At 37.0% G+C, this 17,813-nt stretch overlaps 1 protein-coding gene across 8 annotated transcripts in view; it reads left to right on the top strand.

The window, feature by feature from the left end:
• The window catches only part of GPHN (gephyrin), a 287,559-nt gene that overhangs the window by 261,273 nt on the left and 8,473 nt on the right, over window positions 1–17,813 (top strand). For all 8 annotated transcript variants that reach the window (XM_074149777.1, XM_074149781.1, XM_074149778.1 and 5 more), the window contains one exon: window positions 15,653–15,740. In XM_074149777.1, coding sequence (XP_074005878.1) covers window positions 15,653–15,740 — 88 coding nt within the window. The remainder of the gene's footprint in view (window positions 1–15,652; window positions 15,741–17,813) is intronic.

Raw genomic sequence — 17,813 nt, 5'->3', positions numbered from 1 at the left:
TGTTTTAGTTAATGTGTTTATAGAAAAGATGAATCACCCTTCAGTGTCTGTTATATGGTTTACTAGAGTTAAACCATAGATTTTGTGTGTTTGTGTGTGCTCATGTATATGTGCAGTTTATTTTGTGTCTATAATATGCATCTAGACATTGAAAAAGGGAAAGATTTTATATGCCTGCAATACCTACAGATGTAATAAAAATACTGGCAAACAATACTCTTCAGAATAGAGAATTACAAACTTGTAACTTTTTCTTTGAAGGCATCATTGTAACATATTTCTCCTTCTCATACTTTGTATTTAGGGTTTGTATTCTTTTTTTTTCCTATTTCTTTTTGTTTATACATTTTACATTGGGTAAATTTTTGCTCCATTTTACTGGGAGTGTCACTTGCTGTATACCAGAAGCACTGAATGGAGTTTGAGAGAGCAGCTAATGGGGAGCACAGCTGAGTATTACTGTTGCTGTAGCGAGTCAAGTTTTTGTAACAAGCATGGAAATTCTGGCAGTCATATATACAGAGCTAATATTCAGGCATGAGAATTGTTTTAGAGTAGTATTTTCAAAGACAAACTTAGAAATAAGTATTCCTATATTTCATTTCAGTACGTGGATCACTCAGGGATGTTTAAGTAAGAAAATAGCTTGTCCAGCTGCTTCAAAGCCCAGGACTGTGATACACGTAAACACATCCCAACAGAGAATGTGAAAGGATGGGGAAGTATGTGGAATGTCTGTGGATGTCTGCAGAGTAGTAGCAGGCACTTTAAAAATGCCTTTGCATATTGATCATCCATGAAGTTACATTTTGAACTGGCCACTCAAGTCTCACTTAGCCTATATTTGTATTTTATTTCTTTTTGGAGCATTTTAACAATTTCTGAGATTGTCATTGTTTGTTTCTATATTCACAAATTTTATATATGACTTAATATTCACATGAAAGACAGCAAATCCAAAACGCATAGATAAAATCTACAGTTAAAATCCTAGAAGCAAGCAAGCAATAGGAGAAAAGAACAAATCTGGAAAACGTGATACAGCTGAAGTTATGTCTGGCTAGAAACCAAGATTTTCTCTCTTTGTGTTCTTAGCATGTAAAAACCAAGCTGTTTGAAAAGCACAAATCTCTGGGTAGAAATGGAAGGTACCCCATTTCCAGAATTACTCCAAACATGAGAAACAAATGCAAAACAAAAAAAAAAAAAGGAAGAACCCTTCTGATGTTGTTCTTTTTGTTGTGTCTTACATCTTTGTCTGAATCACAGAATCATTTGCTAAAAAATTGCAAAAACTGGCCAGTTAAAACTGGTATTCCAGTGTACTTTTGCGTGTTGTCTCATACAATAAGACCACATTTAAAAGGCTTCTAATTTCATTTCCTTTGTTTATAATCTGTGAAATTATTTGGTCCTTTGGAAACCATTGATAAAAACAAGAGTTATATTTCTGATCTTATCTGTAGAACTCTATTAATTTAGTTATCAGGATATTTTTGTGTCTGATTTTCATTTGTGTTGTTCTTTGTATCCAGTGTTTATTTAAGGCTGTAAAATTTAGCCCTAGGAAAATCTGCTATAGCTTGGGCCTCTGTTTTAGAAAGCCATCTTCCATTTTGACAGTTCTCCTTCTATGAGAGACTCCCTTATTAAACTTTCTAAAGAATTTTGATCACATATGTAATTAATTCAATTTCCTCTGTTTTTTCTTTTGTTTACATGAGTGCATTTTCCCCTTCTCTGCATTATTTTCCCTATTTTCTAACTACCTTATCATTTTTCTCAGACATGTATAATATTACTTGCTTCCAGCTGCATTTTCATTTATGAGCCTGTGATTTTATAAGGAAGAGAAAAAGAATCTCTCTGTATTTCAGAGAAAAATCTAGGAAATTCACCTTATCTGTTCAGTTGCTTCAAAAATTTATCAGAATATTTATAAAATCAGCAGCATATTAAGAGCTCTTCTACATTAGAAGTGATACTTTCTCATTTCTATACCTGTCTTTTATGACATATTGTTTGACGGAGCTCCTATGTCAAACATTGGACAAACCTATTAGAAATCACCTTTGCTATTGTGAGAGCATTACTGTATGATATATCCTGAAAATAAAGGTTTTGAAAGGTTCTTCATGTCTTGGAAGAGATACCAAGATCTTTTTCAAGGATTTAGTCTGCTTGAATTCTATGTTTGCCACCCAAAAAGAGGTTTATATCTTTTGAACTTGTGTGGGTTACATGTAATTATCGGTATTATAATTCAGATGGAACATCTGGAGTGGCGGGAGAAGACCCAGGGAATCTGCTCAAACTCTAAAATTTCTCATGCAATATCAACTTGACATATGTCATCATATGAGTTAGAATATGAGGTACAGGCAGAATTCAGCCACAGAATCCTTGCCTCTCCCTGCACCAGTTTAATGTCTGACTTGGGTACAGTCAAATACACTGTGGACAGAATTAGTAGTAGTAGTATCATTTAACAAGTGACGGACAAAAAAGGCTTGTTAGAGAAAAGGCCTTATCAATAGCTATCAAAATCAAATAGTTTTTTGCTAAAGTAACTTCAGTTCTAGACCTGCTCAAAGAATGATGGTGTTATAAGATGTGATCATAGGCTAATGAATCCAGGGACACTGGGTAACGGTTTGAAGGTGAGTCAGATATGGAGGTCCTCTCTTTCATTGCGCCTTGTCAAGAATAATATTCTCCTTTCAAGCAGAAATGTTTAATATCTGTCACAACTCTTGATAATCATTAGGGCAAACTTCAGATAAGTTGTCCTATGTGACAAGTCATCTCATCTAATGCACATATTCAGAAAACACACAGAAACACTTGAGCCAAAACAGAGGTGAAAAAAAGAACTTGGGAAGCAGGACAGTGCAAGTCCCAGGGGATCTTCTGTACCAGTAGCAAACTACATAGTGTGACAGGTAATAAAATTTCATGCTGCAGAGGTGACAGGTGCAAAGCTAATGCACAACAGTGTGTCATTCTCATAATTGTCCTCAACACAAGTATGGACTTCTTCCTGAATTAGCATTTATAGAATCACAGCCCAGTAGTAGAACATGACACTAAGCAGCAAATAATAAAGAGAACAGAATATTATGAAAGTCCTCCTATATTTCAAAACAGAGTATTTCTTGGAGGGAAATAAAAACTACTGTAGTCTATTATTGAGGCATGTGTTAACTTTTTAAAAAATACTTGGAGACATAAGTTCTGTTTACAAGAGAACTTCACCCTCTAGGAGCCAAAATACTCAGTGAAATTACTTTCAGCCTCCTTCATATCTAGATCATATATAGGAATTTGGGTTCCCAGGTCACTGAGAAATTTTTGAGGATTGAAATTTTACTATTAATACCCTAGAAGAAAATAATTAGAACTAATAAAGGCAGTAGATACAGAAAGATGAAAGAAGAGGTGAATGTTGAAGATGGGTCATTGTGTCAACAATATGAATCATTTAGAAAACTGGTTATTAGTATATTATTAATACAGCCAAGTATGAATTGACATATCTAGGACTAAAGAATGTAAGTAAAATTTACACGATGGAGGATTATATCTTGAGAAGTAAAGATTTAGGAGAAGATTTGAGAATCAGTGAGTAATCTGCTAAATACAAGTTCTAGCATATTTATAAAGGGCTAAGTCTCCTGTAAAATTAGAAGGTTATTTTTGACCTTACCTTTATATTCCCAGGACAAGACATGAACAGTATATTGTAGAGAATTCAGAGGAGAACCATTAAATTTTTTAAGTGGTTGAAAGATGGACCATATACTCCAACTGTATCAGAATTCATGCTGTTTAGTTCAACAAAGATATTCTTACAAGATGACTTGATTACATTCCAATAATACCGGAGAATAAACTTTGAATAAAGCTCCTATTTCAGCAGCAATGGCTAGATATTAAAGTTAGACTAATTCAAACTGTAAATAAGACATAATTTTAGCAGTGAAAGTAATTGTCATTAGAAAACCATATCAAATGCTTTGATAGATACTCATTTCAAAGCAAGATTGGATATTTATTTAAATGTGATCTACAGTTAAACAGAAGCAAGCTTAGGGAGGTTCCCAGACTATTAGATACGAAATCAGACAAAATTACCAAAATTATTTCTCCTGGTCAAAATAATCTCTTAACTCTTACTTCAGAGAAGTTATATTAATGGACAATGTGTAGTAGAAGCACAAACTCAGAAGACCATTACCAGCAGAAATAACACAGCAACAGTGACCTATAAAGACAGAATGCCAATCAGAGCTTTGACTATTTTAATATGTGATGCTCAAATGAATTTGAAACTTTCTGGAAATTTCAACAAGATGCTTTTGATTTCCTTACCTCTGTAACTCATTGTGTCATTTAGAAAAATCTGTAGTTTCAGTCTGCCTTCTTGGAGGAGAATGCTGTGGGAGCGAGAGTACTCTCAGAGTTTAGAACCTTGCTGGAAAAAGTTCTCGGTTTTTGAGACTGCCGTCTGCAAGGTTGATGAGTAAACCAGAAGCTGGGATCACTTAACGAAATCTGAAAGTCTTTTGTATGTCACTTCCTGACACAATGACCCTGTTTCAGCAAAGACTGACTTTGTTCTCTGGTAACGAAAAGAAGAACAAATGAGGGACTGAAGCCATTTTAGGAAATGGCTATCTTGGGAAAACTGCCAGAAAGAAATGGACATCTAAACTTACAACCTGAATAGTTTTAGTATTTTTCCATGACTTTCAAACAACATCAGTATGCATCTGATCTGACAGACCCTTTCTGTGATGACCTATGAGGAAAACCCAGGCATGGATTTACAGGGTGATAAAGAGGATTTTAGATTTCACGCTAGCAGTGTCTGTGTGCATGAGTAACGGTATAACAATAGTGCAGGTGCACTGGCCCGGTCTTCTCACTTTCCTCAGTCAGGCAGGATCCATGTGTGCCCAGAAGTGACCTTTGCAGTGATAGAGTGCAGCTGCTACATGCAAGATCGACTGAGCAATCTGGGGAGGGAGGTTGACTTTGTAATTTTTAACAGTCCAGCCGGCTGAAAAGAAGAAAGAGCTCAAAGGTTGCACAATGATGATTCATGACCTGGTCCATTTCAACCTTGAACATCTTATTTCAGTCTTTTTTAAGAGAGATATTTACAAATCTTCATGTCAAATGAAGATTTTTTTACATTTAATTGTCCTACATTTAAGAGTATAAAAACACATTTCAGCTTATTTCATATTTCTGTTACAAAGGACACTATCTAAAAATTATTTCTTCCCAGTGAAACTGACTTGGAATAAGTATATGTAAAAGGAAATGCTGTCTTCATAAAATAGGAATTCATAGCAAAATATTAATTGTTTTAAATAAGGTCCTGATAGCAGTAACATTCTCAGTTTTGGACATTTTTTCTAATCCTGCCTCTTGGAGCAGGGCAGCTGGGTATGAAGCTTCTCATGAATGAAGTGGCATCTTTATTGACTATGGAGATATAAAATTAGGATAAATACAGCCGTTTCCCCCTTGTAGTCAAGAAGGTGACATTTAATATGCCTTGAGACCCATTTCCCAAATAAGAAGATAGAAAGTATGAATAAAAATGTTTCAGTGGGGCCCATCTCCAAGTATTTTCTCATTATCTGTGGTCCTCCTTCCAAAATGTCAAGGTATTTAATGCGTCATTTTGCTTCGTCTGGAAGTCAAAAGTAAAGAAGTTTCTTTATAGGCTCTGCAAGGAAAGATGAACTACGCATTGTTGGCATGCCCAGTTGAGCCTGAATCCCTCATAACTTCACTCTTCATCTTTGTGAGAAGCCTGTCCAAGCTATAACAGAAGGGTGTTCCCCTGCACTCCCTTTCTTTCCCGTTGTCTGGCCCTGCAGGGAGGAAGCATTTTCCATGATGATTTTGAATATTCAGAGCCGCCAAGGGGGACACAGCTGGGCACAGAGCATCCCTTTCACCCCAGGAGCCTCTCTCCTTCCCTGGCTCTTTATTATACCCCTTCTGCTTCCTTTGCCCTCAGGAAGCCAGATGTTTTTAAAGAAGAAGGGACACAGAGCTTCCAGAACACTGCGGAGACAGGCCTCCCAGATTGGTGAGCACTGTTTTTAAAACACTTGGGACATTGAGGCACGTGCATGCTCACAGGCAGGCTTGACTAGGTGTCTGTCAGTGCAGAGTTTGAGCACAGATTCTACTGATGCTTGACATATACAAGCAAATGGTGGTTTTTTATGTCCATTAAATAACGCTGCCTTGTCAGTTAAGTTCTTATGCACCGGTGCACTGTCGACATACATGGCTCCACAACGTTGATAAAATTAAAATTCTGTTAATACCAAGAATGTTGACATTACTCATCAGTAGCAGCAAACATCTTTATCCTCCAAGGCTTTTCCCTTCTAAAAACAGAACAAATGAGGAAGAAAATTTCTTGAAGGTAGTAGCAGAGTACAACTCCAGGAAAGTCACTGTTATGACTCGTCAGTCATACCTGCATACTTGTTTCTCCATTACCATGCTGATCATCTCTAAAGCAGGCCAAGTGGAATGTTCATGGAATCTCTAAACTATCCACCACATTTTTTTTCCAAAATACATGTACAATTAGATACTAGGTCTCATTTAGGGGGATGGCTTAATAATATGGACTAATTTACAGAACTTGACTCCTATCACAGACAGGCCTAATGGGCAGGAGTTATAACACAGGGAGAGTAAACCACCTGTCATTTTCTCCATTAAAAGAAAAATTCGTTTCTACAGTTTGATTTTTGTAGTAATTAAAAATAGGCAGAAAAATAATTAAAAACCTGTTGAAGGCTAGTACCTGAAAACTTAAGTCATGTGAGGATCCTCACTGAGGTTAATGGGCCTATTTTTATAAAAAAAGATTGGAGGATTGAGTTATAGCTTAATGTTCCCTTTGTATACTGGAAAAACAAGTTTCTGTACTCATTACTGAATCAATCTGCCATATCCTTAGCCTTCAAAAGACTTGTTCTTGTTTAGCAATTGGTTGTTCATGCTGAAGCCAGGTTGTCATTAATCTAGGTTTTCCTCATTAAATTGACTAAAGAGATAATTCCACTAGAATCTTACCCTATACTTTGCACATCCCAAAAAACTTAACTGCAATTATCTTACAAGAGCCTGCAATCTTTAAAACATTTTAGATTAATGTGAAGAACATGATATAGACTGTCCGCTTTATCAGAAATTGCTTAGGAACTGGAATGAACTTGGTGATCAGCAGGTGATCATTTTGGAATACCTCATACAAGTCATTGCTAACAGCCTAAATCTAGAGGACACGTTAAATGAGCCTTTGGGATCTTCTAAGCAGCACTGGGGCAAACATCAACCAAAAACAGCCCCTAGAATAAAGCCTTGCTACCCAAAGCATGAGCAAATGCCAGAAAATGCTTCTGCCCCCAGAAGCAGTAAAAATGCAGTGGGCATTTCTTAATTAAAAACATCTTTGTGCTTGAAGGAATATAGTCTAGTATTGTAGAGACAAATGAAGTTCTAGTTCTTTCCATTGACTAACAGCTGTCAAAAAATTCAATTGCTGGTACCAAACAAGATAAATTTCTCTTTCTGTTCCTTCTCTTTCCTTGTTTCTAATAAACTGTACTTTAGTCTTCTTGGAGAATTTGTATTATGTTTTAGTAAACAAAAATTGATGTCATATTTCATTTAACATTTTCTAAAAAATAACTATTTGTTTTAAGACATAGCTGATGACAGGGAATTTTAAAAGGCCATTTTATATTGCCTCTGACCTGTGGCTTCCAAGTCATTTTTCTTCTGGAGGCAGACATTTTTGCAAGTGACTAAGTTATGATTCTGTAAAAGGTGGAGCTTTACAGAGAAAACCTTCATTGTGAGCCACTGCCTTTAGGGACTGCATTTTTACGTGTCATAGAGACATCTGTACTGTACTTCAATAGCAGTTACACCAGTTTACAAGGGGATGAATTTCCTTAAAATTCACTTTAAATTTATTTAAAATTTTCTCTTACTTAAAATTGAAGCTAAAGCAAAATGAAAAGGTAAGAAATTCTGTGATAACAATACCAAGTCACCACATGTGAGATTTTGTAATACTATTTGCTTTATATAAGCAACTGGCACTAATTACACCAATCGTAATGTTTTACTTTCAGTTATGTCAGTATAAGCCAGTTCTCATATTTCATGAGTGCTCTGAAAGAAATAACTGCAGAACCATGTTTACCCTTCAGACTTACCAGTGCACTGTCATCTCTACTGATGAGCAATGTCTTTGGCATTGATTATTTGTGTGGGGTAATTTTCAGTCATATTATTTCAACCCAGCTACAACTGTTGAATATTTTCCACTCCAAAAGTGAAAACTTCCCAGGGAATCCATATAGATTCACTTCCTTCATAAGAAGGAAGATAAAATAGAATCTATTATCTTTACCAGTGAAATTCCATCCAACTTATTGGAAAAACTAATGGATTTCTGGTAAGTATTGGGATAAGGTTCATTGTCCTCAGCCAGTAAAATAACCAGGGATAATTTATTAATTAATGGAAACCAGCCTTTCTAAGGCTGCTTCTTCAGTGGACACAGACTAGCCTGGATTTAGAGTGGATAGCGCTCCCAGGTTAATACAGTGGCACAGCACCTGAAAACAACTGTTATCAAAGCTTTGGTCCTGTTCTTTCAGCGCTGATGAAAAAAATCACTAGAATTCAGATGCAAATGCTTAGAGATGATTGTACAGAAGGAGCAGAGAAGAATATGATACAGGACCGTCATACCTACATACATACAGCACAGAAGATGGGATACATCAACAATGTCATGCCTTCATGTAGAATGTGCTCCATGGTACAAAAGCACCTGGCTTATACAACATGGGACCTTTTCCGGTTGCACTCCCATGCCTATCTGTTTTTCTTACCTCTCTGGTCTTTTGTCATCCTGGCATATGTATGAGTGAAAGTCGTCTGAAACGGTTCATGAAAACAGTGGAGAAACTGTTTTCATGAACCATGATACAGAGAAAAAGTTGAAGGCATTAGGCAGATCTCATGGTAACTTCAGCAAAAGAGTTCTTCTAATCAAAGTCTCTGACTTCATAGATGTAACATGAAAAAGAATACTCTCTAAAATAGTGTTCTTATTTGCAGCAGAATCAATTAAAGGAGCAGCAAAAAGTAACAAAGAGATACTTTTATATTGTTATCAGATAGACAAAACTTGCATAGCCACGTTGAACAAGCCAAAAGCTACTGTAATTATTCCAGCTTTCCTCACAAGCTGGCCTATATTCTTAGGGAAAGCATATTGCATCTGTGCAAAGTGGTCCAGGGAAATACCACAGAAGGTAGAAGGAAGAAACATTACGAGAACATGATGAAATACACTGGAGAATTTTGAAACAAATACGGCTTCAGAAGAGTGCCCATATGTTCCTACATACATCATCAAACTCAGATCATCTTCTGCTTTAGAAAGCCATACTTGTCAAAACGCAGAATTCCTATTACATTCATTGAAATTCATTGAAATACATTCAATGAATTACATTCCATATTACATTCTACAGAAGATGGGGTTTAGTTGGCTAAACCTAACAGGGCATCTATTCACTATTCTGCATCCTGCAAATTACTGATATGCAAAATACTCCTCTTGGCCATGAGGTGAGAAGTGGGTGACAGACTTTGTCTTTATGCCCAGCTGCATTTATCTATTCATTTTGAAATCTGTCACCTCAACTGAATGAGCACAAGAAGAAAAATGAGAGTTAATCATAATGGATCAAATCCATATCCCATCTTTCCTCAAACAGAAATGTCATTGAACTTGATGAGATCTCTGAGAACAGTAAGTACAGTCTCTTAGATTTTGATTAAAGTTTTGCTTTGGGAAATTCTTGGTTGTTTTGGAGGTGTTTCTTCTTTTTTTTTTTCTGATGCAGAACTAGAAGCTTAATTGGGATCTTTGTATCCAAGGGGACTTTGTAGCAGGTCCTTGTACCTTAGTTAAATCTTTTCTTCTGGGAGATGTGTTTAGCAGAGAGAGACCTCCTAAGATGCAAAATGAGCAGAGAGTAGTGTGCCCGGTTTGTGTGGGCATGGCCGTCTATGCTAAACTCAGGGTACCTATGAAGGCACAGCCTTTACAGGTCACCGTCCACTGCTGTAGTTTAGAGGAGGAGCTGCTCTACTTTGGTCTGGAGCGGAGCTGGTGTAGGATCGCTGCTGGCACTTGGGTTTTCCCTGTGTGTCCAGGAATCTGTAGTTCCTCTGACACTGTGAGGAATCCCATGTGAAGGGGTAATTATTTCAGCATAGAAAATGCTGAACTACTTGAGATGCTTTGAAATACAGTAAAGCAGTTGGCCATAGAGGTTACCCAGCTCTGCTTTTGTACTGGCAGCAAACCCTTTTGCATGCGTTTGGTGCATTCTGGGGTGTGTGTCTGTACCTGTGTCCAATAGATCTGTAAAGCATGCAGGTTTCAGGTGCTAACTGTCATGGTTTGCATGCACGACTGTTGCAAGTACAGATTTAGAGAAGAGCTGGGTTTCTAAAAGCCTGGGCTGATGCACAGAAGAGTACAACAATCACAAGTGTTTCTATCAGTCACCCAAGAGTAATAGCTGTCTATGGCAATGAACAACAAGGACTGAAAATGACTGTCAGGTCACGAGGTTAATCTGTATGAATGAGACTACTGTGGCAAAGGACTTGGTGGAAATGGTTCTAGAAATGAGTAATGAACTATGGATGTTGTACTGTGACAATGGCTTGATAAGTCAGTCCAAACTAAATTTTCCAGGGATCCCATATTTTACTGCAGAGTGTTAGGTCATGCAGATCACCGTTTGTTGTTATTTGTTTTCTAAGTTGTAAAACTGAGCAGTTTAATTGCATGTATCAAACTGCTGGTGTTAAGGGTTGTACCACAGAAAAGGCTGACAGATTTATAATTAATGACAGTGAAGCACACTATTAGGATCATCAGAAGTGAATTAACAGGCATTGATTTCTATTTGAAAGAGAAAATGACACTGTAATTTAGGGTATTTCAAAATGGCACAGAAAACATAGAGGATCCTTTGGTCTTGACTGTCCTGTAGCTATTTCTTTTGAGAGAGAGAAAGGAAAAAACTCTTCTATGTGGCTGATGTCTATTTTCATGAGTTTTGCATCATTTTCTTGTTCAAGCTCTCAAGCTCCTCTGTATCTTTTCAGTTCAAAGACAGTTCAGTAATCAAGTGCTGCATTACAGGTTTCCACAAACTAGCTTTGATAATCAGAATTTTTCATTAATCCAGAAGGTGTTCATATTGTGCTGTCCTGCCATCCTGCAAGCCCTCTCCAAATTAATGAAATCAAGGGGCACGTCAACTACAATGTCAGGCATCTGCCAACTGGGTTCTATGTACAGAGCAGAGAGATCCCCTCCAACTGATTTCCAGGCTGTGCTGCTCGTTCTGTTCCATGAAACTTCATAAAGAGGGTCAGAAAATTGAGGTAGTAAAGTAGACGCTCTGTTTATCAGACTGGTAAAATTAGCAGGGAATATAAAGATATATTTAAAAGTACATGAACTCTTTATACAAAGCATTATGTCTGCAGCTTCAAAAATGTATGTAGAATACACATAATATTTGTGCAGACACAATCTGCTGTAGATGGGGATTTCTACAGTTGAGAGAAAGTTTAAATTTTTGCTTACTTACCTACATGAATACTTTCGTAAACTATGTAATCCTTACATAACAAATTTTCTTAGTTATATTTACAGATGATGCTAGGATGTGTTCTGAAACGTAGAGTATAATTTTTTAATCAACTGCAGCCTGATAGAAAAGCCCACTCCATCCTTGTGCGCAATGTCACTCTGACTTTGAAAATCACCAAATGAAAACAGAATAGTTTTGCCATCTGGAAATGAGACTTCCCATCAAAATCTACTTTACATTGATTAAGGTATTCACCATTATGTTTGAGCACCTGTTACAGTTCTGTCCCTGAAGGAAAAAAAAAACTACCTCAAGAATAGCACTTTCCCGAGACATTTTAAAGGATTTATCATAGTAAATTAGATCATTAGTCTAGTCTAATCCAGTATCCTAGTAATGGCCAGAGCTTCAGAATATAGCTTCTGATTTGTACCTGCTCAGGCAGTGAGTGTTATTTCTCAGCTTCGTGGTGATTTGTCACAGGCCTTTTAGAACAATCTTGTCCTGTTATGCTCAGATGCCAAAGTTATTTTGTCTATTCTTTCAGAAGTTAATAGACTTCAATTATTTATTCCCTTTCCATATCAATCCAAAGGAGAAGCTGCTCATTGTTATGCAACAAATGAAACAAGAAGCAGCATCTTATTATCTGATTATGTCAAATATGTGTTAATATTCAATTTGAATGATAACTCTCTGCATTAAATCCACTAAAGGCAAGGAAAATGTTTGCTACAGTGTTGATTGAAGATTAAAGCAGGCAACTCCTGTAAGGAGGTTTTTTTGTGTTAATTGTAGAGTCATAGAACTACCAGCCTGAAGTAGGATAGAAAGTTAGACAGACCTGAGTGACAAAAAGAAATGTGCCAAATAAGGCAAGATAAGAGAGAAACCTTCTGCAAAGGCAAGGGAGCGAATTCTGTAAATATCTCCTTTCTTCAGAATAAAATCCAATCTAGCATAATCATTCATCTTATTACAATAAAATATCTATCACATCTTTCATTCAATGTATTTTGCAACCATCTAAAGATGATATGCAGTGCTATTGGTTAGATAAAGTTTTTGTGGTAGACTTCTTAAATGCCATGCATTATACAGATGGTAAAAAAAAAAAAAGCTGGAAATGCTAAAAAAAAAATGCACCAAGTCCAGTAATCCTCCAACCTTTTATACAACATGTAATGAAAAAGCTGTATAATGATCTACTTCAGTGGTATGCTACCCTCATAAACAAAGGTGTGAACTGAGACCTCACCTGGTTTGAGTTTGGGTTTATTTGAGGTTTGGGGATTTTTTTCCTTTGTTAAGTAATTTTATATGTAAACACACTCATACATATATGCTGTATGTAAGGAGGAGCACTTTCATTCTGTTTAACAGTTAAAAATAGACTCATTTGCTTTTTACCGTTCCTTCCATTATTCTCAAACCACAACCAAAAGCAAGCACACTTCATAATCCAGAACTAGGAATTTCCCAGACAGGTGGTCTTGCTTCCTATCAATAACTTTTAAATAATTAAGCAAGACAAAATAAACAGCCTGGAGCAAGCTCCAGATAAGGTCCTTAGCTGCATCACAACCTAATGAGGAAAATATACTGAGAGCAGTCTTAGCCTAATAATAGTGGCATGAGTGACTGCCATCGAGCTTCAGGAAGGCCTATATCAACCTGTGTAATGAATATGTATTCCTTGCTGCATTCCAATCTGCACCCTCATTAGCAAGGATTAAGGAATACTTAGATCTTGAGAGACTTTTCCTGTTACAATCTCTCTAATAATCAATATCTTACTACATACAGATTACTACTTAGACAATCAATGTGAAACAGTTGGTTCTGAAAAAGACATTGACAGTAGCCAAAACAAAACTTCCTTCTTTGCTCTTGCCTGCAACAACTAGTGAAGACTTGTGCTGGTTTTTGTATAAAATGATCCTAAGATTTCAGAAGGGCGAACTGAGAAAATGTCTCTGTTTCCTAAAGAACAAAGAAGGAGATGGTTTTGCTTGAGTCCATATGTTTTATATTTTCTCCCAAAGAAAACAAGAGTTCAGCCATTCATTATAGGCAATTTAGAGTATCCAAGACACCCAGTACCCTAAACAACAGTTCTGGAGGCATGCCGCGTTACCTGCAGCCACTGTTCCCTTTAAAAAAGCGGTACTGTGTAATTCTATCTGATGGATTACAGCCTCCTCTGTGGCACCAGCAATCTTGCCCTTCTCTGCTGTAGTTTGTTGACTACCTCTTACAAAACAATATGACCCTAAAGAGTGGATGTAACCCAACACAAATAGAAAATTTTTGCAGGATAACCCCACTGTGATGGAAAAGAAGATGCTGCATCAGTCACTGGACATGGTAGAGAAAGGGTCTTGAGTCTTTCTGCCTGTAAGTCTTAACCAGGGTAGAGGACACTTGAGGGCTATCTGGTGAGGAGATGAGGAGCGTGCAGGGTTGCATGCACTTGACTACTCAGCGAGGGAGTGCAGTCTTGTGTCACAAATTCTAGTACACACAGCACCATGTAGTGCTAACTGCTGCTTGTATTTCACTAAACATGGGCAAAGACAGGATGCTCAGAGGAAAGAATTTTTCTTTGTGAGACCTTTTGAAATACAGTTTCTTTTAGTCTCTGAAAGGTCAACCAGGACTTGCTTAGTATTTCTAGTTTTCCTGTTTCCAGTTTGAACCCCAGAGAAACTGCAGTGATTCTGTCTGGTAGTGAAATATAGTCAGAGTTCCCAAAGGATAGCTCACGTGCCGTTTGCAGCCTGCAAAGCCTTGATAACCCATAATGGCGTTTTGTAGTTGTAGTGTGGCATTTAGCTGAGGTGCTGTATTCCAGGTGAAGTCCTTTATACGGCCACTAGTATATTGCCCATTTGTTCAATTGCATTCTAGGAAGGAACAGCCTCCCATGAAAATCTTTCAGGATCACTAAAGTAAAAACATACTGTTGAAGGAACATTACATACAGTTGTAGCAATTGGTCTGCTTCTGGTCAGTTCACAAACGTTAAATGCTAAGTATGCATTTAATATATTAGAAATTCTTTTGAATTCCTTTAGTCTTATGTGAGTTTCTCCACTGCATGCCTTGAAGCACTGTCCTAGCATCAATACTGCTGTTAGATAGCTAATTCCTACTTCAAAGTTTCCAGTTTAGATCTTAAAAAAAAAAAATAGAAGAGAGTTAAGACGCCAAAACTGAAATATACTCAGCTTCTATCCTTCACCTTTGCAGTTATACTCTTTGTATGGAGTACAAACACCACAGCTCCCTGTTTCTGGTGAACACTTGAACAGGATGGATTGTGTTTTTTCAAGGCAAAATGGATGTACAGCTGGATTTGCTGCAGAGCCCTCTAATGGAGAAGATAAACATAAGATTTACTCCCATTTTTCACTGATGAAAGTTTGAAATGGAGCCTTACCCCCATTTTTGCACACATCAGATAAGCTAGACAGGTAGTACTGCAGCCTGCTTGGTGGCCAGTAATTGTCATGTGTCAGATCCCTTTATATAGCCCTGTCAGTTCATCTAAATCATAATTTGTATTGCTACCTACTGTGCAAATTACATACTTTTGGACACCTTTATTAATGTTCTTCAGTCCCAACCTAAAGTATCCCACTGTTGCTGTTGCAAAGCTTAGACAGAAAGGTGCCAAACACCTACAAAGTGTGGTGTTCACTTAATGAGATTGCAGTTCTTGACTTGAAAAGAGCAGTATGGAGTCTTAGGAAGGAAAAGATCTTGTATTATTCTAGAGCTGTATCTCTTTCTTAAAATACATGTGTGTATATGCATCTGTATGTGTGCACACAGACACCGACTTACACTACAGTTCATAATAGTTCCATGCCACTAATCTGCTTGCCTGTTCTTTTCTGTAGCCCAGATGATTTACTGAACGCACTGAATGAGGGTATCAGCCGTGCTGATGTGATCATTACATCAGGAGGTGTATCTATGGGGGAAAAGGTATGCTAAATTTAAGTATGACTTCCTACAATGTATGTAAGAATTTCAAGCCAGAGTCTGTCATCAGAGCTTCTACCTTTGTATCAATGTTTACTAAAAAGGGATCTTACTTTTTTTTGGAACACTTAAATGTGAATTCATTAAGAAAATAGTCTTTAATGCTATCCTCATTCCCTTCGTTCTTATTACTGTACTATGGTAGACACAGTACAACAGGGAAGATTTTAATTCTTGATGTGAGTGATTTGCAAATCTGTTTTTATTTAAGGAATGATTTATGTACTTATGATGAGAAAGGTGCTTGATTAATAGCACATGGAGGCACCAGACCTTTTATTCTTAGAGCAGGTAAAATGTAGATAGAATAAAGCTACTTTGAAAGTACTTCAAAAAGCAACCCGAGTATATAAATAGCTCTTTCTTACTCAGCAGATCTGTTTCCTGAATATACCAAAGCTGTATCTGTTACAAAAATAGTTTTATCACATTTTGCGCCTGATAGTCCTACAGACTATTAGCAATACATACAAGACACAGTGAGCTGATATATTTGCCTTTTGAATCGTTAACAGAATTGATTGAGTTGATTGAGTTCCTGTTGGTAACCCCTGTGCCAAAACCATCAAAGAAAATAGGGATACACAGATGCTGGTGGGGCACAGATGAACCTGCAGGACATTTATTAATCATGACTTACGCGAAGGAAAACTCAGATTACTTTTTGATCCCAGGCTGAATCTGTGAGTTTGGCAGGTAAAAGAAACATCTCTCCTTTTAACTAACAGACACCAAAGACAGTCATTAGGAGATGGCAAACATGAGTGCTGGTTTTGTTACTTTTCTGAGTAGAAATCATATTGTTGGATACATCGTGAAAATGGATAACTAGTCACACCAGTGCCAATTACTTTCAATCCCATTATTGTCCTCGGTATTCCTTGAAAAATAATCAAGGACAAGTGCTGGTCTGTAAATTGGGAACGTGGCAACATAGTGCAGACACAGGAACACTAGGACGTGACCAGACTGCTGAAGGGTCTTACAGGCATTTATGCCTTCTGGCTAATTTCTCCCCAGTCTGAATTTGAGGCAATAAAGTCAACAGGCTCTATATTCCACTGGTGGTTAGCCCTCTGACACTAGCTTTCAACTGTTTTAATGAAATAACTGTGAACCTCAAAAAAGTAAATAGAAAGTAAGAATGGGGTTAATGCAACCAATAATTTAGAATTTATGCCTGGCTGAAAGAAGTTGATGCTTTCCAAGTATTTGAACACACCAAAAAAAAAAAAAAAAAAGAGAGAGAGAGAAAGATGGGAAAACTGCAAGAGAGCTTCAGATTTACTGCTTCCATAGTCTCATTTCACAGGTAACTGTTATGTCCTGTGTCTTTAGTCTCACTAAACACAACAGACAGTATACTACATCTTTGAGCACAGCAATTTTCAATAAAGACTAAACAAGTAATTAAATTTGTTTTAATAACTGGATCGATTTTGTTTATGCAAAATCATTGAATTTGAACTAACGCAGAAGCCACCCACAGTTTTTCCTTTCTAAGGACTGTTAAACCCAACCACTGTGAATTAGACCGTGTCCCCAGGAATTACAGTAATTACAGTATCCTGGAAAACTATGATTTCTACAGTATTGATTTTAAAAGTACTAGGAGACCTATAAATCTACTGTTAGATATCTTCCATGGCAGAAGTTAAATAATTTGAGGATTTTAAGTCTTAACTTTGAACCATAAAAGCTTTTTTTTCCATCTTTGACATAGAGAATGTTTTAGTAGTAGGTATTTGTGGGGTCCTCTAAGATTCTGATGCTGCAGCTGACTTTTAAGTAAATATGTTACTATGTCCTCATAGAGTCAAGTTTGGCACCTAAAATGAGTCTGTTCTTCACCTATTCTTTTTGAAAATACTTTCTTTCAAATACTGGAAATTCCCCACTGGACTGTAGCACTTTTGGGACATGAAAAGTCTTTCATCTTCACTTAACATTAATTAATTGCTTTGAATGCTTATGATGTAAGCCACTTTGATGTTACTTAATCGATTTTCTTTTTTG

Source organism: Numenius arquata, chromosome 6 (assembly GCF_964106895.1).
Source record: "Numenius arquata chromosome 6, bNumArq3.hap1.1, whole genome shotgun sequence".
NCBI classification, from domain to species: domain Eukaryota; kingdom Metazoa; phylum Chordata; class Aves; order Charadriiformes; family Scolopacidae; genus Numenius; species Numenius arquata.
This window is presented reverse-complemented; position numbering and strand designations above follow the sequence as displayed.